This window comes from Acanthopagrus latus, chromosome 1 (assembly GCF_904848185.1).
Source record: "Acanthopagrus latus isolate v.2019 chromosome 1, fAcaLat1.1, whole genome shotgun sequence".
Lineage (NCBI taxonomy): Eukaryota > Metazoa > Chordata > Actinopteri > Spariformes > Sparidae > Acanthopagrus > Acanthopagrus latus.
Genome location: NC_051039.1, coordinates 21,427,902 through 21,455,444, shown reverse-complemented (window position 1 = coordinate 21,455,444; position 27,543 = coordinate 21,427,902). Strand labels below are relative to the sequence as shown.

General features: G+C 40.7%; 3 protein-coding genes across 5 annotated transcripts; 2 read left to right on the top strand and 1 right to left on the bottom strand.

Annotated features, from left to right (window-relative positions):
* Positions 1 to 534: 534 nt before the first annotated feature.
* pdcd4b (programmed cell death 4b) lies at positions 535 to 9,208 on the top strand. The gene is made up of 12 exons (XM_037092881.1): positions 535 to 657; positions 1,115 to 1,214; positions 1,575 to 1,892; positions 4,266 to 4,360; positions 4,512 to 4,625; positions 4,739 to 4,960; positions 6,794 to 6,891; positions 7,409 to 7,523; positions 7,737 to 7,844; positions 7,983 to 8,093; positions 8,211 to 8,350; positions 8,469 to 9,208. Exons 2-12 carry the CDS (start codon positions 1,172 to 1,174, stop codon positions 8,527 to 8,529), a joined length of 1,425 nt encoding a protein of 474 aa, XP_036948776.1. The 5' UTR covers positions 535 to 657; positions 1,115 to 1,171; the 3' UTR covers positions 8,530 to 9,208.
* bbip1 (BBSome interacting protein 1) lies at positions 9,111 to 11,214 on the bottom strand. Its single transcript, XM_037092897.1, has 3 exons — positions 10,670 to 11,214; positions 10,510 to 10,574; positions 9,111 to 9,837 (listed from the first exon to the last, which is right to left on the bottom strand). Exons 1-3 carry the CDS (start codon positions 10,723 to 10,725, stop codon positions 9,680 to 9,682), a joined length of 279 nt encoding a protein of 92 aa, XP_036948792.1. The 5' UTR covers positions 10,726 to 11,214; the 3' UTR covers positions 9,111 to 9,679.
* Positions 11,215 to 13,245: 2,031 nt separating this feature from the next.
* On the top strand, positions 13,246 to 26,488 carry shoc2 (SHOC2 leucine rich repeat scaffold protein). 3 transcript variants are annotated; one of them, XM_037092850.1, is made up of 9 exons: positions 13,246 to 13,359; positions 18,031 to 19,105; positions 19,545 to 19,682; positions 19,844 to 19,974; positions 20,253 to 20,441; positions 21,217 to 21,339; positions 21,833 to 21,970; positions 22,762 to 22,879; positions 24,310 to 26,488. In XM_037092850.1, exons 2-9 carry the CDS (start codon positions 18,403 to 18,405, stop codon positions 24,516 to 24,518), a joined length of 1,749 nt encoding a protein of 582 aa, XP_036948745.1. In that variant the 5' UTR covers positions 13,246 to 13,359; positions 18,031 to 18,402; the 3' UTR covers positions 24,519 to 26,488. The 3 variants fall into 3 exon arrangements, with proteins under 3 accessions (XP_036948745.1, XP_036948762.1, XP_036948753.1); XM_037092867.1 differs by lacking the exon at positions 13,246 to 13,359 and adding an exon at positions 13,380 to 13,493; XM_037092858.1 differs by lacking the exon at positions 13,246 to 13,359 and adding an exon at positions 13,702 to 13,840.
* The last annotated feature ends 1,055 nt before the right edge of the window (positions 26,489 to 27,543 follow it).

Sequence of the window (27,543 nt, the reverse complement as noted above, 5' to 3'; positions counted from 1 at the left end):
TATAATTTTCCACATTGTATTTCCCCCCTTATTACTTCTACCAACTTTTTTCAGTATTTTCTTTTTAAGTGTCTTTATCATGAATGTATTATGGATCTGGTCACCAGGCTGTTGTTCGGCCTTTGCCTCCAGTTTTTGTGGCCAGTTGCAGTACTAAAATGAAACCTTCAACTTTGGCACAAAAGGCCATATAAAATTAATCCAGAAATAAAATCTAAAATTAATCAAGGAATTCATTGATTAATTTAAAAGAAAATAAATAGATGAATTAATACAAAAGTAAATAAATACAGGGGAATAAATGCCTATTGAGCTCAACTTCTGGTGCATGTAAAGAGCCAGTTGTTTATTTAGTTGAGTCAGTTCTAGTTCTGCACAGGCTGACGTGATGTACAGGCCAGAGAGGTGCTGTTCTCCCGCATCACAGGTAGGGGCAGCACCCTACCAGCCGCACAGACCACACAGAACATGCGAGAAGAAAATCCCGTGTTGGATTTTCATTGGCCCGTTGTATTTAAAAGCCCACACCCCAACAGCCAATCACATGAGGAAAACGCACACCTACGCGCCTGCGTTGCTGGGTAGATAAAACAAAAACAACAGGATCCGTGTTCAGAGTTTGAAGCTCGGACACAACAGACGGCCAGTGATTTCACTGTGAGTTATTTAGTCGATAAAGCGAAAGAAATGCATATTTTCCATCCCAGCGTTAAGGATTTAATGATTTTTGTCGAAGTACCTTAAAGATATTCACTGTGCGAGCGGACTGCAGTTTAGATTAAATATTTTACTGACTTTTGGTCCTTAATAACAGATAAAAGGCGAATGAGCGATGCATAATAATCTCTAACGAGCAGTAAACTGCAGGTTTTCAGAGTATGTATGTAGTAGTTGTTGTTTAACGGTGCAGTTAGCGGCTCTGCAGTTTGGTCTTTTGACGCAGCTATTACCTCTGACAGTAAACAGTCAAGCTAGCGCAGCGTTAGCCATTGTTTACCAACAGAGTGACTTTGAATGAGAAGGGGGAGGGGAGCCTGTGGCTGTGCAGCATGTCCGGGCTTGTTATTAAAGCACGTCTGCGTATTACATTTCTGTTTCCTTTTCAACATTGCAGGTATCATTTGGAAAATTATCGTTTTTGCACGCTGCAAAATCTCCTCTGTTGTAAAACATGGCAACTGACTGCGCGGCCTGGCTGAACGCGAACCCCGTCGGTAAGTGTGAGCCAGTCACCGAGGGTTGATGCTCCATCAGCTGTGTCTGATGTGGGGCATTGGGACTTTTTCATGCGGAAGTGGTTGATTGCTTATATCTTGCACTGCCTGCAGTGTTTGGGGTTGTTGAATTTGCCATCGATTTCAGTCTGCTGCTCAACCTACATATTGTGGCCGACCTCAAACAGCTATTGTCTATAGTAACATAATCTGGCAAAAAACATCTTTCCCCAAGTTCATTGTATTTGCACATAAACACATAATAATGTATGTATCAACTGTAGGCTCTCTGATCTGTCTTGCACACAATAGCTTCTTACTCCTAAACTCTCCCCTGTTTTTCCGCTTGTAATGCAACAGAGGCCGAGGACCTGAGTGACTCCTTTGCATCTGGAGAAGAAGACAATGGTGGATCAGTTATCAACAACAAAAACATCAACAATGAGATCAATGGCAACTGGGTGTCCTCATCCAGCAACAGTATCCACGAAGCGCGTCTCAAGGCGAAGGCCAAGCGGAGGCTGAGAAAGAATTCCTCCAGGGACTCTGGCAGGGGAGACTCTCTCAGTGATAACGGGGATGCAGTCAGAGGAACCACGGTGGCACCCACTAGCCCCAAGAGCAAGCTGCTGGACAGAAAGTCTCGACTGGGCAAGGGAAGAGGTCTGCCAAAGAAGGGTAAGATGAAATATTTCATAATTTAAGCATTTGTTTCTGAAGATGGGAGTATGATAATGTTACGTTGTCATGCACAGTGTGATACCAAATGTCTTAGTTTCACAGGATAACCATTTGCCTGTGGTTGACACAGGTGAATAAAAGTTCAAATCAAAGAGCCCCTGCTGTTTCAGAGCTACAAAGGGAAAGCCTTCTTCACTGTGACCTGCTGCTATCATCACCTGGTGGCTTTCCTTTTAGGAGCCATAAACCAATTGACATGTACACAAATGGCTAGTTGATCTTGAGCAGGTCACGTCCACTTAAAAGCGCCCTTTTTTTTTGTCTTGCCATCTGGCCAGCCGAGCTTTTCTGTAAATTTCCATTTGAGGCTAGACAGTAATCTCGGCAACATTTGTGTACAGTATACCAAAGTTGCTTTTGTGCTAATGCAGTGGATGGGGCGAGCATATTTCTCCCTTTGGACTGTCATTAGTGTCTACAGAGGCTGCTTGCTGTTATTGTGAGGGAAAATTATGTAGAGTTAAAAGTTAATACAGTCAGTGCAGCATTTGTTAGTCCTGTGTGTCAGTTTGATTTGTTTTTGTATCACTGAAGTGAGACGATCTTGTGTGCCAGGGCACAGTGACAAGCATAGATATATACTAACTGATTATGTGTGGTGTTGTTGCATAATGGCTCACTGCGGTTCCTTATCCAATTTATATATCAAACCAAAGATAACTACTCTGCCCTGCTGTCTCCTTGTCCTTAACTGTATCTAATAAGTCACTACAACACATCACACACATATAAGTAGATTAGAAAAGTATCTACATCTTCTGTTGTCTCTCACAGCGAAACCTCATTCAGTGATGTAAGCACACAGCGACTACATGCATGTCCCAGCAGACTGCATCGCAGTTCAGCCACTTTGCTCTTCCCATAGGCAGCTGAACTGGAGCAAGTGTAGTTTCTCTCGGCACAGTGTCAGTCTGTTTTTCTGGTTACGTAACAGAAGTGCCACGCCACTGGAGCCCTGTTATTTGAGCTCTGAGTTCTGCTGCATTAAAAGTTCATGCATTGCAGTTCTAAAAGACGAATGCAGTGGATGCACAGAACCTTTGGTTAGAGCAAAGTAGTGCGGACCATGTTCACTTAAGTGGGACATGTTCGCACAGCGCTAAATATAGTGGCATGTCATCTGCCACATACTGGGTGGGACTAATGGAGGTTTCAAAGCATGTGACACAAGCTGCTTGGTCCTGGGCTTCTTAAACTGTCTGCAATCTGTTGGTGCTGACCTCAGACGCAGCAGATGTTTGTTTGTGTAACATGTACAAAGGCGTCACCTCTCCAAATAGGGGGATTATATCACAGCATGTTTGGTTGTGGGGTTGAAGAATTTATCTTGGGAATTAGTATAGCTTATACTCACTGATAATGATCCATATGACATTAGTAATGTTATTGCAACGACTGTAGTGTTATCTTTGTTGATCAGTGGACAAATACTTCTCTAACTTGTGTTATGAACTGTAACTGAGAGACGTGCCGTGTGAGAAGAGTGCGTAAGATGGTGGTTGGTTGAGCCGTTCATTTGGATGCAGACATCCTACAGTAAGTGGAGCATCACCTGTGGATATCCATTGTGTGGTTCTGATCCATTTCAGCACCTGTCTGCTTACTCTGTGTGAAGTTAAAGGCCCACTGGTTGGCGATTTTTCCAAATGACAGTTTTAACACTTTTGTCTTCTTGAAAATGAATTTGTGAGACTTGACTCAACATGGCCTGTGATGAATATATCATGTGCTTTTGAAAATAATCTGGATATCAGATTATGTTTGGAGCTCAGGAAAGCAAAATAACTGGAATGGCACTGACTCCCTCACAGCATGAGGCTGGTCATGCTCTTAGCGAGTGAATTCAGTAAATTTGTCTAGGATTTGTCTGGAACCAGTTAAATTTTATAGTGGACATGGTGGAGACCCTAAATTCCTTGTTACAAAAACACTTGAGATTAAATTCAATTAAGTTTCGGTGTCTACGTATTTTAAGAAATGAAGTGCTCCCATTGGAGCACTTGCCACTCCACCTTCTTATTGATAATGCTGTGAAGTTGTTTTTCAGGCGTCATATTTCAGGGACAACATGTTGAGAGATCCTCAAGCTCTTTAATCTCCTCATGCTACTTAACTTCCTTTCCATATTCAATTATGAACACTTCTTCTTCTTCTTCTTCTTTTTTCTTTTTTTTACAAAACTTGTTAACCACTATATGTTTGTCAGTGAGTCTTTTGAATATGATACTCCTCATGGCTTTGCTTTTTACCATATCCCCTATTATGATATCAGATTTCATGTCTAACATCGTCACTGACCTCTGTCTGCAGGTGGGGCTGGAGGGAAAGGTGTGTGGGGCCGATCTGGCGAAGTTTATGAACCAGAGCAAGTAGACGAGAAAGACCCCAACTATGACGAAGCTCAGGTACTGACCATGGTGTTGATATTGTATATGTAGCATGATCACTTGTAAAATCGAAAGGAATCCCATGCACAACCCTGCTGTTAATATTCCTCAAGTTTAGGTTATAATGTGTGTGTTGTCTGAGACCTGGAATGTGATGTGTGTTTCGCAGGAAAACTGTGTGTATGAAACTGTGGTTCCTCCGCTGGATGAGAGGGACTTTGAGAAGACTGTCACCCCCATAGTGCAAGAGTACTTCGAACACGCAGACACAAATGAAGTAGCGGTAAGTGTACAGGAAACAACCTGTCAGTGAACTAGTGCTCTGAAAATAACAACAGTTGCCACTGAGCACAACCTTAAAGCTCGTTCCAAGTTAACGTCTCTCTCCACATTCAGGAGCTGCTTGCAGAACTGAACCTGGGCCCCATGAAGAGTGAGGTTCCCTCGTTGGCTGTGTCGCTGGCCCTGGAGGCCAAAGCCAGCCAGCGGGAGCTCACCTCCAGGCTGCTGGCAGACCTGTGTGGGTCCATTCTGTCCTGTGGCGACATGGAAAGCTCCTTCGACAAACTACTCCAGGAGCTGCCGGACCTGGTCCTGGATACACCTGGAGCCCCGCAGGTGAGCCTGCTAGAACACCATGGATGTATTAGGGAGAATCTGGATATAACAGTTTGATTTCTGGGATATAATATTACGCAGATCTTCTACATAGCTTCTGCATTGTTCTGCCTATAGAGGATTTGCAGCAGAGGCTTCCCGCAGCCAAGCTAGCTAACTTCTGTTTTAGCCCTTCGCTAACTTAAATGGAAATAAAATGGTTTAATCGTTCGGCTCTTATAGTCTTTCCAAATGGATCAAACTCTGGCAGTGCTACAAATAATTTCACCAGAAAATGTAACCACTGCTTCTTTCAGCTGCTTCTTTCACAATGTTTGCTTATAGGAAACAGTGTGCATCATGTGACATTGTAATTATATGGTCTAGCTGCTATTTACAATTGACTTAAAAGCCCACCACAGTTCCTGGTGGGTGGGTGTACACCTATAACAGTGGTACTCATACAGCCTTTGTCCACAAGTGCCACCAGAATAAACAAAAACTGAAAAGTTTATTGTAACAGCTTTAATTTTTTGTGACATCTTGGATATTTCAACAGACCAGTAGAACGGACTCATACCTGCAAACAAATGAGGCATTCTGTTTGAATTTCAATCAGTCTGTGGTGGAGCACAATGGAACAACAGTGTGGTTTGACATGTTGATGTGTGGGAGAGAGCTAGTGTGTGGTGTGTGTATATTTGAGCTCTCTCCTTTTCAGCCTGCACAGACATGAGATCTCTGGCCATTGTCTCTCTGTGCTGGCAAAATGCAAGCTCAGCGAAGGACGCTCAAAGGGTTATTGGTCTCCTCCCCCACACCCCTCCTCTCACTGTCTCATTTAGGCGTCCTGGTCATTTCTGCCCCACTCTCACAGTTCTCTGTGGATTTAATGGCGCATTATGACTCTGCACTGTCTCGCTGTACGCCTTTCACTCTTTTCTGACTTTCTGAAACACACAGACACTCACACAGACTGCACACTCCTCTCTTTCTCCTCATGTGCCGGCCAGTCTGGCCTCTGCCACAGTGCGATGAGACGGAGCTGCCTTTCGTCTGAACAGGAACAATGACGAGTGATGAGCGCAGGCTTTGTGGAGGCAAGAAGAGCAATGCAAGCTCTTTTTGTTTCCCTGAATCATGTGCTCTTCTCACTACTGTAAACAAACACACACACATACACACACACACACAGACACGTGCCACTGAGGCCACTGTCAGTCATCTGTAATGTCGGTGTTGCTGTCAGGCATCCAGTTCTTCAAACATAAAGAATTTTGTTAGGTGTAAAAGCATTGTTGCAGGTCTTTGGTAGTTCACTTGATTTGCTGTTTGTTCCTCTTGCGAATATACTCGGACTTTCAAAAAGGAGTGGTTGATTTAATTTTATGTATTCTCATTCAACCATTTTTGCTGCAGAAGGAAATTGGGTCTAACTGTAATAGAATTTAAAGAAACAAAACAAAAAACAACAGCCTTAACATCGCTCTATAGAAATGGCTTTGGTCTGTCGTTTCCATATAGAAAAAACAAAATAATTCCCAGGTGAAAGCAAATAAAACGCCAAAAATCTATAAAAATGCCAGTGGCTTTCTGAAAAAACTGTTCATCCCTTACAGCATTCCTCAAATGCTCCTGCACAGAAAGAAGTTCTGTGTTTTGACTGTGAGTCATTCATGAACATGAGGTCCTTAACGTTTGGCTTCATCCTTGGTTGACTTCCCTGTTCTGATTAGAATATCATGTCTGAGAATACACGTTTCTATCAATATGTGGTATATCTGTTTGACATTGTGCTTTGCATTTTGTTTGTGGTTGTTAAGATTTTTTTCCTCTTTTGTGTTTATTTTTCAGTTGGTGGGCCAGTTCATTGCACGTGCTGTTAGTGACCAAATACTGTCAAAGAGCTACATCGAGGGCTACAAAGGCAGAGTTGACTGTGAATATGCAAGGTATGTTTGTTTGTTTTGTGGTTTCATCTTCCTGTTTGATGATATTATCGTTCAGGTCTTAAAAGATAATATCAGGCTGTGAGTGTTTACAAGTGAGATCGACTGCTGAAGATCAGAGGGTATTCAGTCAACAATATCACACAAGAGCTTTGTCATATCTGTAATAGTCATATAATTAAATATAGCATAGGTAAGAAGGTAAGAAAGAGCAGGACACCTTAACCTGTGTTTGAGTTTGGTGACCATGCATGTAAACAGGAATAGAAATGTACTATGGAAGGTAAAGATAACAGAATTAAGATATGTTTAAGTAATTTTAGTCTGCATATAAGACTAATTCCACTTTCAGTTAATACAGTAGAATATCCATAAAACTGGTGTAACAAATATGTGCAACACTGGACTTACTGGCATATTAGAGGAGGTGCCGTGTGATCACTTGCAAGTCATGGAAAAGGGGAGAAGGGACAGTGACAACACACAAACCTTTCAATTAATTTATTTTTTAATCTTCCAGGGCAGCACTAGATCGGGCAGCAGTGCTGCTGAAGATGAATCTGGGTGGCCTACGCATTGACAACCAGTGGGGGTCAGGCGGGGGCCAGAGACCTGTGACACAGCTCATTAAAGAGGTAAAGAGATGTGACGGCAAAGTTGGTTCACTAAAATCATAATTGGTCATGGCTTTAATGAAAACAGTTCACCTGCTTTTTTCTAAAAAGAAAACTGACGATACAAACGATATAACATGAACATAATTTTGCAGTGTTTATGTCAACAACTCTCTGTGACTGTCAGAGAAAAATCTACCAAAGGTTATTAACAGCGATTTCCTTTCCTGTCAGATGAACCTGCTGCTGAAGGAGTACATCCTGTCTGGAGACAGCAAGGAGGCTGAGAGATGCCTGAAGGATCTCGAGGTTCCACATTTCCACCACGAGTTTGTCTATGAGGTAAACCCTTTGCTTTAGTTTGGAGCAGAATGTCCCAGCTCGGTCTCATCTGAAATAAGTAGATACATTTAGACGTGTGTTTTCACTGCTTCTAGGTTTTGTGTATTGATACAAAGCTGTGAATATGTCTGTCCTCAGGCTATAGTGATGGTGCTCGAGTCCAAAGGAGAGAAAACGTTCAAAATGGTTTTGCAGCTACTCAAGTCCCTATCCAGTTCCTCTGTCATCACTGTGGACCAAATGAAAAGGGTACGGTGCCACCTGGTGTTTGAATTGTGCACTGCACGTCACAATTTTTTTCATCATTGGTTTGCAAACTTTTCCAAGATGCCATTTCATATAAAATGTTCTTTTTTTCCTGCATAGGGGTATGAAAGAGTTTATATGGACATTGCTGAAATCAACATTGATGTCCCTCGTGCGTACTTCATCCTAGAGCAGACTGTTGATAAAAGCTTCAGCATGGGAATCATTGATGTGAAGTTAAGAGACCTTTGTCCCTGTCGGTAAGTGTACACAACGCACTTTCACACACCTCATGCTTCTTCTGAGGGAGATGTGTTTCTTTGCTTTTTGGTTGTTTGTTTTTTAATTAGTTTGCTGATGTGTTGTGTCTCTCGTCAGGGGCCGGAAGAGATTCGTCAGCGAGGGAGATGGTGGTGTTATCAAAATTGAAAGCTACTGAGGAGCGCTTTTTATGTGCCAGATGTCCTGAAAAGAAGAGGATAAAGCTACTTTTTTACTTGCATATTTTTCAAAATAGTTGGGTACATTTTCTTTCCCTTTGAACAGTTATAAGAATGTACATAACTGAAATTGAGGTGAGGTATATAAAAAAAAAAAAAACAAGCAGAACTGCACTTTTGATTGAAACTGAAGTAGATCACTTTCTCCAAGGTGTCTCAATATAAACATTTACATAAGCTAACCCTTAAAGTGCCACACCTCTCAGTGTCAGTCATTCCATGTTGTTTTGTACAGTATTTGCTTGATTTCACTGCCACTCCTTTTGTGTTTTCTAGAAAGCAGTGTTTGTACAGAGGTGACTGGTTTGTGTCAAGAGCTTTATAAAGGGGTATTAAAAAATAAATAAATAAAGGGGAGCATGTTGGTAAAAATGCAATACTGGCTCCCTAACTAGCTGCTGTTTCTATGCTGTGCTTGACTTTCTTTTTACCCTTTAAATTACACAAAGATGTCATTATTGAAGGTGTCAAGACATGAGTACAGTGCAAAAACAAATACCAGTCGGGTAACTTCGCAAAATGGTGTTTAGAGTGTTTATTTTTATATCTGGGGGGATACTGGTGTTTCAATGTACCACGTATTGCTCCTTGTTTGTTCATTAAATCACTATAAAATAATCCAAGACTGTTTTTCTCAATGTCACAATATTAAAATTCAGTGCTGACTACATGTCACTCCATCCAACTTAAGTCTGTCACCTGACACATTAATTTGCCTTCATTTACTTGCAAGATGTTGACAGCTTGCAAGATGTTGACAGCCATTTTCCTGTACGCATTACAGCCAAATTACAAGTGCAATGACACAAATAAAAAAATTCAAAGTCTTAGTGGCCGACCATACAGGAAACATTGGCAGGCAAGAGATCTAATCCATACTACTGACAAGCGTACATCAATCATCAATGACTAGTTAACAGCAAGACTTATGAGTCGACTGTTTTAGCTCATGTGCCCACAACCACGCCACTTCTTTTGCCTTTCTGCTTCTTGAAGTCACTGGGTTTGTGCCACCCCATCGGAAGGAATTTTTAGCCAGTTTGACTTGTCCTGCTGCAACGAATCTTCCATGAAGCCTTCATTGGGCGCCTACTGCAGCTGCTCCCTCCCAGCCAGTTCCTGCTGTTTGACAGCCTCTTGAGCCTCCATCTGCATCTTCTCCAGCTTCTCCAGGGTGACCGATTTGAGTGGGAGCAGCTTTGGCTTACACAGAATCATGGTTGGGACATCTTCCATGGATAGCTGCCCTGTGGATGTTGTGAAAAAACAACAGCTCCAAGATGAATTCTCAGATTTGATAAACTAATCTTGTTATAAATGCAGAGATGATGGGAATAAAAAAGACTTGGCTGGGTTGTGTCTGTATTTTACAAATGCCTCTTGCACACTAGCAGTGAAGAATATTCTACCTACAAATAAGTAATGTGATTGTAGGAACATCTGCAGTATAATATTGCTGTTCTGGTAGCCTGCAGCCCCCTAGGATTGGAAGGGTGTCCCAAGTGTTACATCTTTAAGCTCTCAATGCAATTGCTCACCACTGTGTTTTTTTGTTTTTTTTTCAAATCCCTGTTGCACTGGTGGTCAGTTTTCACCAACGCATCAAACATCTGGATATTTCAAACATCTGGTGCTCTGCCCCTAAGCAGCTTTTACACATTAATACGCATTGCACTTCTAACAGCATTGATATACTGTCAAACAGCTATGGTACTGAGCCATATTATATAACTGCTGGTACAGTAACAATGACAATGGTGTAAAAGAGACTGTAAAGAGGGAGTACACAGCACAGCACACCCACTGACTAATTTTGCGAGCTTCTGCACATTTCTAAACAGTTCACATGTTGTATCGAGCCCCACAAACAATCTTTTGTTTGTGACTGCTGCCGTCCAAACAGCGGCTGTGGTACAAACCTTGTTTAGGCAGAACTTCTCGGAATACCGACTTGACTTCTGGCATTTTGTCTTCTGATTGCTCGCTGAAAGGTAAATCAGTAGATTTGTTTATTGCATTTAACACAGATTTTATCTGACATGGATTTGTTTTTGGCATTACAGGGAGTGTACTGAATACCCGTGACTGCAAAAGGAGAAGCCAAAGATTTTAGAAATGTGACACCGTGGGGTCATCAAGATAGCTGCTAAGGCTGCTGGGTATTTTTCAGTTATAATGAATGGCGCTCTGACTCAGGAGTCCTGTTGTAAATTGAGAGAGATTGAGTTCTGGCAAGGCCGAGGCATGAGCTTATTTTGAACTTTAGCATTATCAAATGCACAGAGGTCGTATTCAGGCGAATCGGCACCACAGAAGGTAGTAAGATCTCATTTTAAATTTAGTCCGCATCATCAGACACACGTCAGTCTGTGTCGGAAACGGTGACATCAGGAACAAAACATAGGACCGTCTTTAAGCCCCGCGTAAAGTTACTGAGTCATTGGTGTAACTTAACAGATTTGGAATAGAAATCGGAGCCCGTAATTTATAACAGCAAGGTAGAGCTGGAGGTAATGCTAGCCAGGTTTAGCCTTGCACGTAATTAGTTAGCTAAACGGCAAAACATAGGCCAAGCTAAAGTAACGGTAGCTTTCATTTAGCGATCTACTTTTTCAAATACGTTCACTAATGCTGATAACGTAAAACTACATTATATTTCTATGGTCGCATATGAACAAAAATCAAAAACACTATCTCTGAATGTAATTGTTGATAATCCTACCTCCAGCACGATTACAGCCGTTGTCAAGCCAACACTTCCGCAAGAATCACGTGACTTCTTCTTCGCTTAATTTCTCAGGCACAGTGTCTTACTGACAGCTACAGGTGGCTCTCAGAACAACACAGCTAAATAAACTCATGGCCATCTTTGCCTGTTTTTTGCACTTTAAATTTGTTTAATCAATAGTTTTGTACAGTTATTGTAGAGATATGTTTTTATGTCTTTAATTAAATAAAGCATATACAACAATAGTACAAAAGTACACAGCCCTGCACTGTTCATAGGTGCTTGTTGGGCTTTAACATGTGGGGTTTTATCTGTCAAGTCTAGACAGTGACTGACTACAGTCACTCTCATCGATGAATTCTCTATTATCTAAGTGTCTTTGTCAATTTACTTTTGGTTATTGTATAGGGCTTTATAATCACCCAGTGGTACAAAATAAGTAAATTTAATCAATGTGCAATTGTACTGTACAATTTTAAGTTACTTGAACTTTACTTAGTTTTTCCATTTTATGCTGTTTTTGCTTCAAGTCCTCAACATTTTCACAAATATTCCGCTGTTGAAGTCAATATTTTTCATAGACGTTCATTTACTTGTTACATCACAGAAAGATATAATCAAATGATCAAATATGATTCACTGAAAAAGCTGACACTACCCAACACCGTAATACATAGTCTAAATTAGCTCCTGCTCCACCAACTGCAACATGGAAATGCTACTGATATGTTATGCATCAATGATAATCATCCAGTAATACAGTAAAGGATCTATAAACCTATGAATAAGCCCCATTTACTTTTTGCTTTGATACTTGACGCCTATTTTGCACTTCCACTTAAAGTCCCCTTCCACTCAAAAAAAAATAAATAAATAAAAATGTTTTGCTCAATTTTCACTTCAGTTGGATTTTTGGGCTTCATTGTATTGGATGATTGATGTATGTGCAGGGATTGACACTAGACAGCTGTTTACACATCTACTGAATGAGTAAAGTTTATCTGCTTCTCTTATCAGCTTTCTCTGTGAATGCCATGACTCAGTGGAATGCTCTGCAAGATGACATGAAGAACTGTAACTTTATCAGCAGCTTTTAAAACAAGCTAAAAAATCTGCCGAAAGACAGTCAATACTGTCTGATATCACTGTGTTAAACCTGAATAGTGTGTGTGTGTGTGTGTGTGTGTGTGTGTGTGTGTGTGTGTGTGTGTGTGTGTGTGTGTGTGTGTGTGATGTGCTACTCTGTGTCACTGTGTTATGTTTATTATAGCTTTTATTTTTTCAGTGATGTTTTATAACAATGTGAACTTTCAATTATGACCTGCCAAGGGACCACACATGTTAATCAGCTGTAAAATAACTCCGGAGCAATGCATCAAATGGCATCATTTATACTGAATATTGTATACAAATAAAACAAATACTGCTTAATCTATGCTCCTCTTAAATCTGAGTTTTATGAGCATGATTTTGGGGCAATAAAAGGCTTATTTTGGAGCCATTCATGGTGTAATATTCCATTTGCCCAGGTGTGGAGAGGAAACTTTCTCTCACTGAGGTCACTGAGGATGGACTTTTCAGTGAAGTAGGTGTCCAAAACTTACAGATATGAAATGAAAAATATTTGCATGTTCAGATATTCTGGATTTTTTTAAAATGAGGAAAGGGTAGATGTAGATTCTAAACAGGGTGACTGAAATTGTTTGAGGGGGAAATCACTGCAAACACAAATGACTACGTATTCCAAGGAGATTCAAAATCTGGTAAGGCTTCAAGTAAAATTTAGAATGTGGGATTTTTCTGCCTATAATGGAGTGTTATTATCAGTATAATACACAAAACGGGCCCTTTACTTGCAAGTTATGTATGTAAATGAAGCCAATGTTTATCCAGGAATATGTGATTGTATTTCAAAGTCTCGTGATAACATTGGTTAGGCGTGCGAATGACGCAGTTTGGTGGCAGGGGAGGGAGGGGAGCAGAGCAGCAGTGTAGGAAAAGAGGAGGAAGCAGCAAGGATGGCGGAGTCACACCTCTGAAGGTAAAACAGTTATATTATCACATTAACAGTGGAGGTTTTCACCAACACAGCACGGTTACGCGGGGCTCCAGAGACAATATACTCGCCAGGCTCTTGTTGCGGCGTGTGTGACGCCAAAGTGTCATTTTGCGGTGGTGAGTAGGAACGGACTCTTTTGTTCAGCTTCGGAATGGCCGCTGTTTTTCACAGTGTTTTCTTTTTTTCCTCGGCTAATATTCAGTACGGGAACGGCGCTTAGACATTGTGTGAGCAGTGAGTCCACACCTTATGTGTCTTCGGCGGCCGCTCTGCTGGGCTAACAACTGCCTCCACCGGCTGTTGTCTCCGGGTGTCTGCTGCCCGACTGCGCTCAGCTGGCTGCAGCAGAGGTTTCCCCTCTCGGTCGAACTCACGGCGGACGGGTCGGTCCGCGTCCGACAGCCGCTCTGCTCGGGCCTACACACACAGTTAGCGCTGCCTGAGATGAAGCTAACTGCTGGATGTGAGTAGATATATCAGGGGAAACCTCGACACCACCTGCACCCTTTAATACGCGTAGCAATAGACGTTTGTTTTATCGTCTCGTCCTGGCCGTGCTGTTTCTCTTCCTCGTTTGACTCAGAGGATCGCTCGCCAAAATACTGTTAGCTGCTCGGCTAACTTGCTCGCTCGCTGACGTTAGCGAGCTAGCAGTCTGGCACAACTGACGTTTGCTTTGCTGTTGACGTTTAGCTTAGCTGGTTTGATTTCCTGCCTTGTTGTCAGTCGTTTTAGTAGGCTCAGCCCGTGTGTTTTTCCCTTTTTGAAGATCGGTCGCTCGAGATACATAATGGCAATGTCTTCTTTCAGTCAGTTTCAAGGCTGGCTCTGTTAACATTAAACATTTCCAGCTTACGTGAGTTGGCTAACCATAGTTAGTTAGCTAGTTAATATGAGGTTAACAGTCACAACGTAACGTGTAGCACGATTACTATCCGCTCAAAGGATTTTTTTCTCGCTGCAATTGCCCTGCTGTGGCACCAACCCAGGAATGCTTTCCTTAGGTGTTCATATTTTGTAAATGAATTAATGTCGAAAGGCGACTTGACTCCCCGACCTGGTGCCGTTTTGTCGGTAATCTGTTTCCAAGGATTTGTCATTGGCACACGTAGCTACCAAGCTAGCGGCGCCCTGTGGAGTGCTGTGTAGCAGCAATACCTATCTTTAGCTGATAGCTGCCACCTCACCTCTGTTTTACTGTTTGCCCCACATTATTACAAGGATAAGCATTTAAATTGCAAGGCCAGGTCTGTAACTAAGCACACTTGGATGCTAGTACACTGTCAGGCAATAATGCAGCAGTTAGCTTTCAGATATTCTCTGACTTTGTAACGTCATGACAATGTTTATTTGCTTCACACATACGTTTTATTGTTATTCTCCAATTAGCTAACATAAATGTATTCCCTGTTTAACCCAAATGCACTGTAATGCATACACAAGCAGGAGGGTAGAAGCTGGCTTGCTATGCTTAGGCCTAAATGCACTGACATCATAAGATGGGCTCAAGATATCCTTAATGGAAACTTCATTAGTTTCTATGTGGGTTGTTAGTGCCATGAAGTCCAAGTGTTTAATAGCACTTGCTAGTAGTGTTGCGTTAGTGTTGATGGATATGCATTAGCTGTTCTCCAAAGCTGTATGACTTGAACTTCATTTTTACATCAACTAAATAGGAAGTGCTACATTAATGGGATTGTAAAAATGCTTGTAAGTTTTATAAGTCCAGATCACTTTCCTATTAGATTAACATTATCCAGTGGTTTTTTCTTTTACACCACAGGGGAACCTTGCACAATGACTCCACACCCACACCTGATTGTCAACAGTTGAGAACAGAGCACCTATGAATAGGGCAGTTTTCGGATCAAAACACATTGAAATATATGGCCTCACAGCAATTTGACCATATTCCTGCACATTAGTTGGGGGGGGTCTTAATGTCTAGACTGTTTAGTCTGTCAACCATGACATTCAGGCACAACAAGTGGGCACTGCCTGAAACCTTGCCAGGGATGGAAAAGTGTAACTGAATATCATGAAGCCCTGGTTCTGTGGTTTTCTAACAGAGCTATTAAACAGTGATTCTTGTCTCCCTTCCCTTCCTCTGAAGTCAGCTCCTTTGGTCACCTGAATATTGAATTGATGTGCTGTTTTGCACATATGCCTCTATGCAAGCATTTGAAAGATGCAACTAAGAGTATGCCCGCTTTGGTTTGGTTAATATTGCTATGAGATAAAATAGTAAATTTTAAAAAATGAACTTGCACAATTTGATGCAAAACTTTTCCTTTGCTTTCATTCTGTCTAGTAATGCGTCCATGCAGAAAACATAAAGTCTTGAAAAACAGAGATAGATCTGTACAGATAATATTCATGTGTAGTTTGTTATAAACAGAATAATGTACCAGGGCAGGGACACGGAGAGAACAACCATAAAAGGAAGTGGCTTGCACAGTTTGGATTAGAGGCCCCAGAAATTGAGCTGGCCTGGCTATTCTCATTTTGTGTTAATAATTATTTGTACACAGGTATGCCCATTACAGCTAGTTTTAGATGCACCCCCTTATCTATGACAGACTGAGAGAGCAATGAATACCTTTTTTTTTTATTTACAGAACACACTGTCAAGCATTCTATCGTGGAAGGGTTTCTGCCATTGACCCAACATTTCTTTTACCCAAAAGGTCATATGACCTGTTGTTGTGGGGCCTTCATGCTTTGAAGGCCACTTCTAAAGATTACTCTCAGCAGTCCTAACCTTTTCACTTAGCTCTGATCCGGAGCCAAACCTGCCTCTCTTTTTGCCACGGCTTAGCTTGTACAAGTGCAGGATAGCTTTGTACACTCGCAGAGGTACAACAGCAACAGAGACTAAACAGAGACAGGCCGCCAGGGACAATCTGGCTCAGTTTGATGCAAAGGGTTGTGTGTTTCGTCTGGATGTCATTGAGATGTAAATATTCAATGTGGTTGTGCTGTTGCAGACTTTATAGGGGACAGATAAATAGCTGAATGCATGTTTAGGTGGGGCTGTAGGCTTACAGTAATGTCAACACCCGCTGGGCCCTGTTTGTTTAGTAGGAGTAAGGTGGTGTGAGGTTATGCTTAGTAAATTCAACAGATTTGCTTTAACTGGCACAGCACTCTCAATACGACATAACTCCTGGTACTGACTGACAACCAACCAAACCTGTTGAAGTGTTCTTTTTGTCTCATGTGTAACAAAGAGTACTTTCATGGAATTAGGGTTAGTTTTTATTTAAAATTATACATAATGCAGGCTGCATTGGACACCAAGCGTGCAGTTTGCACATGTAGTAATTAATTTACATTGTAATTTATTAAATATGTTTGCAGTGATCTGATAGTTGCATATAGTATTATGCATCTGTTGAGAGAGCAGTGTTGGTGTGGATTTGTCGAGGTAGAATGGCTTAGACAGTCGCTCTGTCTTTGCAGCATGTTGCAAAAACGTCTTCAGCTGAGAGCTATAAGTTATGGGTGTGGTTCACCTGCAAAATGTCACAGAAATGGGTGCAAAACAAGGAAATTGCCAGAGGTATGTCCCTCCATGCATCAGTTGCTGCCACATGTTGTCAATCTTGAGTTTTTGACACTGTGTTGCATTGGATTTTACAAACTCCCATTTAAAGCTGTGCAGTACAATTTTTTTGACTACACACACACTGATTACCGGAGGAAACGAACAACGGCTCAGAAATGAATCTGCTCAACATAGCCAACACTGTTCACAAAAAGTTGCCTGGAGTTTTGAGGCAGATGATTGATAGTAATGAAAAAAATACATTACTGATCGGCCAGTAATCTGAATATGTGTCAGAAAACCCCACTTTTTGCCGTGATTTCTCCAATGTGGTTATCAAACACTTCTGACAGAGATAACAGAGGCGGGATATTTTACAGTTTGATGATAAACTTTATAGTCCATATGGGCAGGTAACTGAAAACAGATACGATGATGTGACAGGAGATTATATCGGTGGCAACAAGTCACTTTATTCACCAAACATTCCTAACAGGTCAGAGCCATGCAGAATAGATGTAGCTTAATTAACAGACACATAGGTAGATCTATTTAAGACAGCATGCTTGACATTAAGCAGAACAATCAACATTCACACTGTAACCCAATGTCATCTAGGGGGTAAGGCTTTGCCATTTAGTAAAAAAAGTTGTCTTGAACTATTAACCATTTTCAAAATAGAAATATGGCCAAGGAGCTGCAATTTGGACCCTAGCAAAAATGTTTTTTTATTATATTTTTTTCAGTGACATGACATGCAAAAATGACCCCCCTCCCCAAATTATGACTGATTCTGGAAAGTCTCTAATGTCTTAACATATTATTCAGCCCTAGTACACACACATCAAATCCCATTATTGTTACACTTAAAGTTGATGATTTTAAAAAACTCATATTTCATGCACTTGCATACTTGGTCAGATTGATGAGAATATGGAGCTGAAATTGAAAATGTCTGCTTTGGAATAGGTTGGACTGATCTTTGTCTGATTGCTCAAGCAGAGCACTCAGTTGTTCAAATTTGAAATGCTAAGAATGTCTCTTAAGTGTCAAAATACAACATTAAATGTGACCAAAATGTATTTTTCTTTTCTTGTCCCAAACAGCAAGTCTTGGAGGGATTTAAAAAAAAAAAAACTTGATGACCTTTGCAGTCTGAAAGAACTTCTATCCGAAGGTCCTGGGATTGTATGCAGTTCAAACACTTAAGCATGTGGCCCATGGGTGCCACAATCCAGCTACTTCAAAGGATTTTTTCTCCCATGGCATTTTAACAAAGGAACAAAGTTTCAGTAATATCCAAAAAACCTTTGGATCACAAGGCCTTTATTTCAAGGATAATCAAAAATGTGTGGGCCTGCACAGGGATGTTTTCCTTAAAAGCCTTCTTGGCTGTCTGTGTCCCTTTTTTCCCGAACAAGTAACCTGACAAGAGAGACTCCCATGAGCAACTCTGCAGGAGGCCCGATAACGTCGACATGAGTAGTACTTTAGGCAAAGAAAAAGATTCGAAAGAAAAGGACCCCAAAGGTGGTCCTGCGGGGAAAGAAAGGGAAAAGGAGGCCAAGGCTCTAGCCGGCTTAGTCAAGGATGGTGGCAAAGAAACGAAGACCAAAGGGAAAGATGCCAAAGAAGGAAAGAAGGACACCAGCAGCTCAACACCGGGTGTTGCCTTCTCCGTTGACAATACGATAAAGCGGCCAAACCCTGCACCAGGTACGCGCAAGAAGTCCAGCAATGCCGAGGTGATCAAAGAGCTTAACAAGTGCCGGGAGGAGAACTCAATGAGACTAGATTTATCTAAACGGTCCATTCACATGCTGCCCACCTCCATTAAGGAGTTGACGCAGCTGGCTGAACTCTACTTATACAGCAACAAGCTGCAGAGCCTGCCGGCCGAGGTGGGTTGCCTGTCAGGCCTGGTCACCTTGGCCCTGAGTGAGAACTCCCTGACCAGTTTGCCTGACTCCTTGGACTCCCTTAAGAAGCTTCGAATGCTCGACCTCCGGCACAACAAGCTGAGAGAGATACCACCTGTTGTCTACCGGTTGACTTCACTTACCACGCTGTACCTGCGCTTCAACCGCATCACAACAGTGGAGAAGGACATCCGAAACCTATCCAAGCTCACCATGCTCAGCATCCGTGAGAACAAGATTAAACAGCTGCCCGCAGAGATAGGTGAGCAGAAACCTTTGTGGGATGTTGTCAGCTACCTTTGCGTTTATGGCATTAAGCTTGGGTTTATTTCCATCCAGAGTGCCCGTATTTTACACACCTGATTCTGTTCAGTACATCATTCTCACAATGTGCTTGGCCCATAATGGGTGGCAAATAATAGGTGTGGTGAGTACACACACTTCGTCAACTCCATCAGTAACACAGATCTAGCTGTTCAAACTCACATGTGAATGAATGATTAAATGAATGAGTTCATGTGCTAATTATCATGTAAGAGAGAATTCTGTATATTAAACTGGGTTAGTTGTCCTTCTGCATGAATTCTACTCTGACTGTAAAAAGAGGGAATGAGACAAATGAGTGGATATCTTCAGGTCACTGAGAGTGCATTCATCTTGAAATGGCTAAATATCTGAATTTGGTGTTCAACTTTCTGCAGGGGAGCTGTGCAGCCTCATTACTCTGGATGTTGCCCACAACCAGTTGGAGCACCTACCGAAGGAGATTGGCAATTGCACACAGATAACAAACCTCGACTTGCAGCACAATGAGCTCTTAGACCTCCCAGAGACTATAGGTAATTTTTATTTTACGATTGAAAAGCAACACTTCTTGTGTCTTTGTTAACGTAGTATTTGCCTTTTGTTTTCTTCTGTGACTGCTATTGCAATAGATCTGATAAAGGTTTCAAAGGTAAAAGAATTTTACTTAACATACATTATCCTTTTGTTGTTTCAGGCAATCTGGCAAGCATAAATCGCTTAGGTCTGAGATACAACAGATTGTCAGCCATTCCCAGATCATTAGCTAAATGTCGAGAACTGGAGGAGTTAAACCTTGAAAACAACAACATTTCAGTGTTGCCAGAGGTAAGTAGAATCACAAATAGAATTTCATTTTAAATATAACTGCTCCATTAGAACAAATAATGATAATAATCACGCTAACATTAACATCAACCATTTCCTGTAAACAAATTCATTGTGGAGCCTTGAGCCTGAGGAACCCGTGCTGTAGAATCAACATTCATTTAAAATACCTGCTGAATTCTTGTCTGTGTCTAAAGGCTACTAGTGAATCCAGAGTAAATATCACAGCCTGTAGTGAGTCCTGATCCTATGGTTTCTGTCATGTCTGCCATCATCAGGGCCTACTATCAAGTTTGGTCAACCTGACCAGTCTAACACTGGCAAGGAACTGCTTCCAGTCGTACCCTGTGGGCGGACCATCCCAGTTTTCCACCATCTACTCCCTCAACATGGAGCACAACCGCATCAACAAGATCCCCTTTGGTATCTTCTCCAGGGCCAAAGTGTTAAGCAAGCTTAACATGAAGGTATTTTTGCACGTTCGCCTGTGAATGTAGTTTGACAAATTCTTAAGTCAAGTTCTGTTTAACTCATGAATCAAAACAGTTGTAGGTCTTTTTGCTGTATTATTTAAGTCAGGTTCATCACATCATCACATGACATTTATCTGTAATTAATACCCCTTTTTGACTTAAAAAGCATAGTTGTTACTAGTACATTTACAGTAGTTCTGGTCCATTCACGCTTTTCATTTTCCTGAAAGCCATTAGGGTTTGCACACTGACAGGACCCAGAAAACTGAAGCAGCTAAATGGAATTAATATTGTCTTTTTATTTACACCTGTGCTTTTCCTGCTGTGAGATGTCAAAACATATTCAGTAAATATTGAATATTGATGATAATAACAGAATGTTACTGTTTTGTCCTAATTTTCTTTCACATGATAACACAGAAGCTTTAAGTTGGCTAGTAAGTTGTTGAAAAATCACCTTTGCTCTCATTTATTTCAGCTGTTGTTCAGAACTAATTTTGTCTGAATGGCATCACTGTTGAATCACTGTTGAAGACCCTTGATCATATATCCCCTTAGTCAGACATATACAACCCTTAATGTGTTCTATACCCACACTGAATGTAGTTTTAGATTTGAATCTCCACTGGAAACATTTTATGCTGGCGCCAGGTAACATAGCTGGCATAGTGCATCGCTTTTCTCAGCCGCTCGAACAACACTGTCCTTGTGTTAAGCCTCTGAATTGTCACTTATCTTGCTAATAAAGGTATGCTATTGTCTTCTTCAGGACAACCAGTTAACATCTCTGCCACTGGACTTTGGCACATGGACTAGCATGGTTGAGCTGAACCTGGCCACCAATCAGCTGACAAAGATCCCAGAGGATGTCTGTGGTTTAGTCTCTCTGGAGGTGAGACTTGCATACAAACATTTTTGGAATTTTAGCCCATCAGTGACAAATCCCGTGACAAAACATATAAGTTGTTCATTTGTTGCAACCATTAATTAGGGATGGGGTTGGAGTCATAATGTCCAAACATTACAACCTTACTTATCTTATGGGCAAGTCTTTGAGGGCAATGGCTAGTGTAATTATCATAGATAGCAGCAAGTCTTACTCATGGTAAGTGTATGTGTGTCTGTCTGTTTGAACTGTCTGTGTCATGTCATTTTTTGCCATGATCTGCAATCATGGCAAAAAGAAAACACACTTTTTTCTCAAGATGACAACACAGCAGATACAGCATAATTTACTTAAATCCAAATTTCCCAACTCCATTGTGGAGTATTTGACATCTTTAGAGAAAGTTGTGATAATTGTGCACCAAGAGTGAACACTGTGTTGCTTGTGAAATGATGACAGATGTTTGGATCTGTTTCTAACTGAAAAACGTCTTTTACAGGTTTTAATATTGTCCAATAATCTTCTCAAGAAGTTACCACATGGTATTGGAAATCTGAGAAAGCTACGGGAGCTCGACTTGGAGGAGAACAAGTTGGAATGTCTACCTAATGAAATTGCTTATCTTAAAGATTTACAGGTACATTTTCAACAAAGGCAGTTCTCTGTTATACTTTAGACTCTCTGTTATTGGTTGTTACACAGACTTGTCATGTCTGGTTTGTATCTGTTGCAATGGAAAATGGCAACAACTACTAGAGATACACTTTACATAATGATTTTATCCAGAAATTGTTCTTACTGCCCTTGTGTCATTTGATGATGCTCATTTTCAGTTTATGGTTTAAGAGGCATATATAAGGATTAAAAAAAGAAAAAAAAAAAACACGTATAGGTTTGCTGACTCCTGTAGTTGCTATCATAAAAGACACAGCCCCCGATGGCGATGCTTGTGCCTAATGTTGCTTTAAATAAAGGTCCATCTTTGCATTTTATATATTTTTGATTATTTTCTTGCTATAATAACAGGCTGATGAGTTGAACCAGCAAGTAATGTGAACCTGAATCAGTAAGCATCATCAGATGCTTGTCATTAGCGTAATCATAAAAGTCAGCCCTAGATTAGTGGGTTGAAAGATACTCTAAGTGATGTTGTGTTGTTAAAACAAACAAAAGAAATGTAAAGCTCTGTCCTTCAATATTTTGAAATCCCTGTTCTCAGAAACAGGTAATGGACTTAATAATCAACATGAGGAATTAACAATGGTAGCATATATAACTAGCTGTTACATGCCTTGATCGTAATGACAACCAGACAGATATTTGAATTTCCATGGTATGTTTAGGAATTTAATTTAAGGTTTTGTATTTATACTATGTGTGTCTTTAAACAACTTTTATAAACTTCCTGTGTTCCTCCTCTCTCAATAGAAATTGGTGTTGACAAATAATCAGCTGACAACGTTACCCAGGGGCATCGGCCACCTCACCAACCTGACTCATCTTGGTTTGGGGGAGAACCTGCTGCAACACCTTCCGGAGGAGATTGGTAAGTATTCCACATCACAGCAGATCGTTTTGAAAACGGTCTTGAATTTTGCAACTTATTCTGTCAAACGTAATTCATTCTTAAAATGACCTTAAACTTATAAACAACAGTAATACAAGTTACACTTGCATTTAAAAGCTCACTATTTTGAATCTAAAATGGAAATGATTTAAGACACATTTTTACAATGTGTTGTAAGAGATGCACATTGTATATCTATATGCATTTAACTAGTCTTTTAGAATTGGAAAAGTTGTCTAATCTCTGATATGTTCAATTGTTTATTTTCAAGAGTGCAGTCAAGGAAATTTGATGCGCTGGTGCCACTCTCATTTCACAAATTAGTTGTAGCATTTTTTAATTCAAATCTGAACATTGTTTCCATTATAAAAGCTAAACTTAACCATTAGGATTTAAGAGCTTAACTGTCCAACATGGCGAGACAGGCTACTGCTGTGGTTAAGAGTTAAGCCAGAGATTAAAATGGGTGGAGAAGGAGGCTAAAGGTGGGTGTATTTTTAGAGTATTCAGACTGGACCCAGAATTGAACTATACCTGTGCCTTGGAGGTATTTAGATTTCCATTTAGTAGCCACTGCATCCCAACACATTGTTAGTATGTCAGTATAGCATGCATACACATCATCACTAATAGTTTGTCATTTAAAAGTATCTGGTGTAACAGAGCCTTGAGGAGGAAGCATTAAGGAGTTCCCCTTGTGTGGTACTGAGGTTTAGCTCCTTTTACAAAGTCATCCTCACCACAGTACATCTGGTTTTACACCACATCATGTCTTTCCAGGTGTAATACATGTAATGAACTTGGTAATTCACCATCATTAGATACAGTTATTCTGTAGACATAGACTTAATCACCAACTATTTTGATAGTGGATTAAATTTTAAGTCATTTTCTAATCAAAGATACCAAACGTTCTGTGAGAATGTTCTGCTTTTCTTTGTAAGATATGATTGTACATTGGATAATTTTGTTCTTTGGACTGCTCGTCAGGGAAAGAACAAGGAATTAGAAGATGTCACTTTTTTGACATTTCTTACAGTAAACTGTCAGATCCAGAGAGAGGCAGCTCTGCCCCTGGATACTTTTTGTAAGTTTTCTAACCCTAACCCTAACCTTTTTTAAGCAGAAGGGAATACCACAACCCTTTTTCTCCATTTTCTCTGGTCACGTAGCACCAATTTAAAACAAATATTTTCATCTTTCTGCTGCATAGACTGGGTCAGCCCTCCAGTGGTGAAATACTTATTTAACTGCTGTTTCATTTATATTGTAACATCCTCAAAGCTCAATTATTTTATTATTATTGTGAGGGGCAGTTTTTATTCCGGAGTGTAATACTTTATTGCCCAGAGGCTGTTTATTTCAGACCCTGCTTTTCTAAGCTGACTGTATCTGACGTCTGCCCTTAGGTACACTGGAGAACCTGGAGGAACTGTACCTCAACGACAACCCCAACCTGCACAGCCTCCCGTTCGAGCTGGCCCTCTGCAGCAAGCTGTCCATCATGAGCATTGAGAACTGTCCCCTCAGCCACCTGCCGCCACAGATTGTCGCAGGAGGCCCCTCCTTCATTATCCAGTTCCTCAAGATGCAGGGACCGTACCGTGCCATGGTCTGAGCCAAGAGCAGCTCAATCCCAGTCCTACTTAACTCCAAACCCTCCACTTGCTCTGCACCCGCTCGCCTGCCCGCCCCCATTACGTGTATCATACACTGTAAAGAAAACAGACTTGCCACAATCAGTGTCGGGGGCAAATACAAGGAGGAAGGAGGAGAAAATGTCTCTTTCACCGCCCTTGGGCAGAAACAAGGCGTTTCTTTGGAGACTTGAATTCTGTCTTACTCCAGAGTTTATCACGGTCATTTCAGGACCCCAGCCACCCCCCTCATCTTTCATTCCCAATCATACAAGAGGAAATATTTCCATCTCTTTGCCAAAACTGAAGATATATAAAGTTATATATATTGAGTAACTGTGAGCTAAGTGGCAAGTCTTTTAACCATATAAACCGTGCTCCCATTGCCAATGTATTTACAGTAATTACAAGCATCTATTATGTGAGCAAGGATACAATTGTATGCAAAAACAAACAAAAAAAAGTCTTTGGAACTTCACATTTACTGCTGCTGCCGTAATTTTAACTTTGTCATCCTGTTTTATTTTCTTTTGATATGCCCTCTTTTTTTACACCACCTTCACTCAAGATAACTTATGTTAATTGCTTCTTGACCACAGAGAACAAAGGTCTAATGATGGCGTGTTTATAATTTCTTTTTTGTATATTTTTTTTTATCTTTTAGGTTTTAAAAAAAAAACTGTGCCTATGTTTAGAGTGATCCAGTGGTTCATTTCTAAACACGATTGTCCATGAGAATACAAAGATATAAATTATTTCTATAATTCTTTTTTTTTTTAATTACTGCTGTTTTTACTATAGTTTTTCTTTTTTTTTTTTTTTAGTGCTGTTGCATTAATCTGTCCAAGCAAGTGATATCAGTCATTGGAGGTCTTTTTAACAAAAAGCAGCAGTAGTTGTTAAACATTGAGCTAGTAATGTAAACATGTGAGAAATCCCAATCATACATGCTTGGAAAACTAAAAAGCAAGTTGGACTTTTCTCTGAAAGGGGAGGTGCTGCGACCCCCATCTGTAACGCTTTTGTGTGACAAAAAGGTATTGGAAAAAAGTCAGACATGCATAGGTGATGGGATAAATGATGGAGATGTTTTTTATACATGTATACAAATCCTGGTTGTTGCCTTGAGTGCAATTTTTAGTTATGTTTACTTATTTGAAATTATCTTCAGTGTTGGGCTGCAGAGCTGTCATTCAATTAATCATCGACCAACATATCAAGCGTTTCTAAAAAGACGTTATCTGGGTCTCTGGAGCAAGTGATGAGTGTATCAGAGCTTCAAAAGAGGTTTGATAATAAAACATTGACAGGTAACACTTCCTTTTTGTTAATATCCTTTATTTTCTGTGTTTTTTTGTTTTTTTTTGTTTTTTTTAACAGGGTCTCCTCAGAATCGTACCTACATGGTGGGAAATGTTCCCTTTGATTTAGATTTGTAATTTAATCCTTTTTTTTTGTCCCACACTGTCCCAGCAATGCTGCTGCTCTTATGCACTTTTTAAAAACACATTGGCATCCTCGATCTTAAGAAAAAACACACAGTAGCCTCTCATTAATTATTTTGAATGGGGGCATTTTGTTTCATAAAGAAGTATTTTATCTGTTAAACAAACGGTTTATCATGTAAATTTGTATCAATTAAATATAAATGTTGAATTTTAGAATATACTAGTAACTTTGTTTGGGGAAGTTTTATCCTGTCAATCTTTAAATGAACTTGCTCTCTTGAACTGTTAAAGGGTCTGTGTGGCTTTGAGATGTTTTAAGATTCCCATATCCTGCTTTCTTAATCGCAATAGAAATGGCTTATTGCAGTTCAGACCAGGATTGTTTATTTTAAATCAATTTACATTGAGTGTTTTCTTTTCTTTTTTTTTCCAAAATGATGAAATGTGTATTCAGTTAGTATTATTTCAAGTGACTGTACATTAAAAATCCCAACGAAAGGTAATCAAACCAAACATTTTTTTTTTTTCTTAAAAAAAATGTGTTGCATCCCAGCTCTATATTCAATCATGATTCTGTTTTGTATTGAAACGTGTGGGTCTACTTTTTTTTGCAGCAGCAGCAGCTTGGTGTGTTTCAGTGCGCTGTGGTTCGGCCTTCTTGTGTAGGAGGCCGGAGTGATGAGATTGCCACAGCTCATCTGGGGGTGGGGGGGGGGGGAAACGATGTACCGCTGCTTCTAATTTACCAGCAGAACCTGTTGCTGCTTTTTCGTGGACTGAAACATATGCTGTACAAGACAAGGGGCGGGGGCGGGGGGGGGGAGGGTAGGTGGTGGGAAAAGATCCACTCCCAACACTGATACAGACTTCACTTGGAAACCTGACGAGGGACAAATCCGCTGACCTTTTCGACTTGGCGTCAGGCCCGGTGGGTTTTCTCACAGATCAAATCGTTTGGACACAACGATGAGACAACACAACAAGGTGCATATTTGAGCTTAACGCAGTTACAGTACAAGACTGTCGGAAAAAGACAAAAAAAAATTGTAAAAAGGGCTTTCTGTGTTCACGCTCAACAACACACCGGAGGCATTGCATTCCTGGGTTTTATATAAAAGCTTTGGAAGTTTCTTTTTTTTTGTGTGTATTTACTTTTAGCTGTAAACAATTGTGTGGAAAAATGCCTTCAACGAGTACTCAAAAGTGAGATGTGCATTAGGTATGCAGCGGGAGTGCTGTGACCCATTTTTACATTCAGTCTCTCTGTTTTTACTTTTTTCATGTGCCATTTTGCAAGCTTGAGAATGCCTGTGTATGAAGACGCAGAGGATTTTGGGAGGTGGTGGGGAGGGGGTGGGGGGTCGGTCAGAAAACTGAACCGGGCTGATCGACCGGAGAGCATTTATCAGATCCTGGAATGTAGTTTTCACGCGTGTGGAGGAGGCTGGAGATCACCGAGCGGCCCATTCAGTTTGAGGTGTGACTGGGGGGATCAAAGTAATGACGATGTACTGCAAACTGGTGCATCCAAAATAATCGGAGTATAATTGGTGTTTAT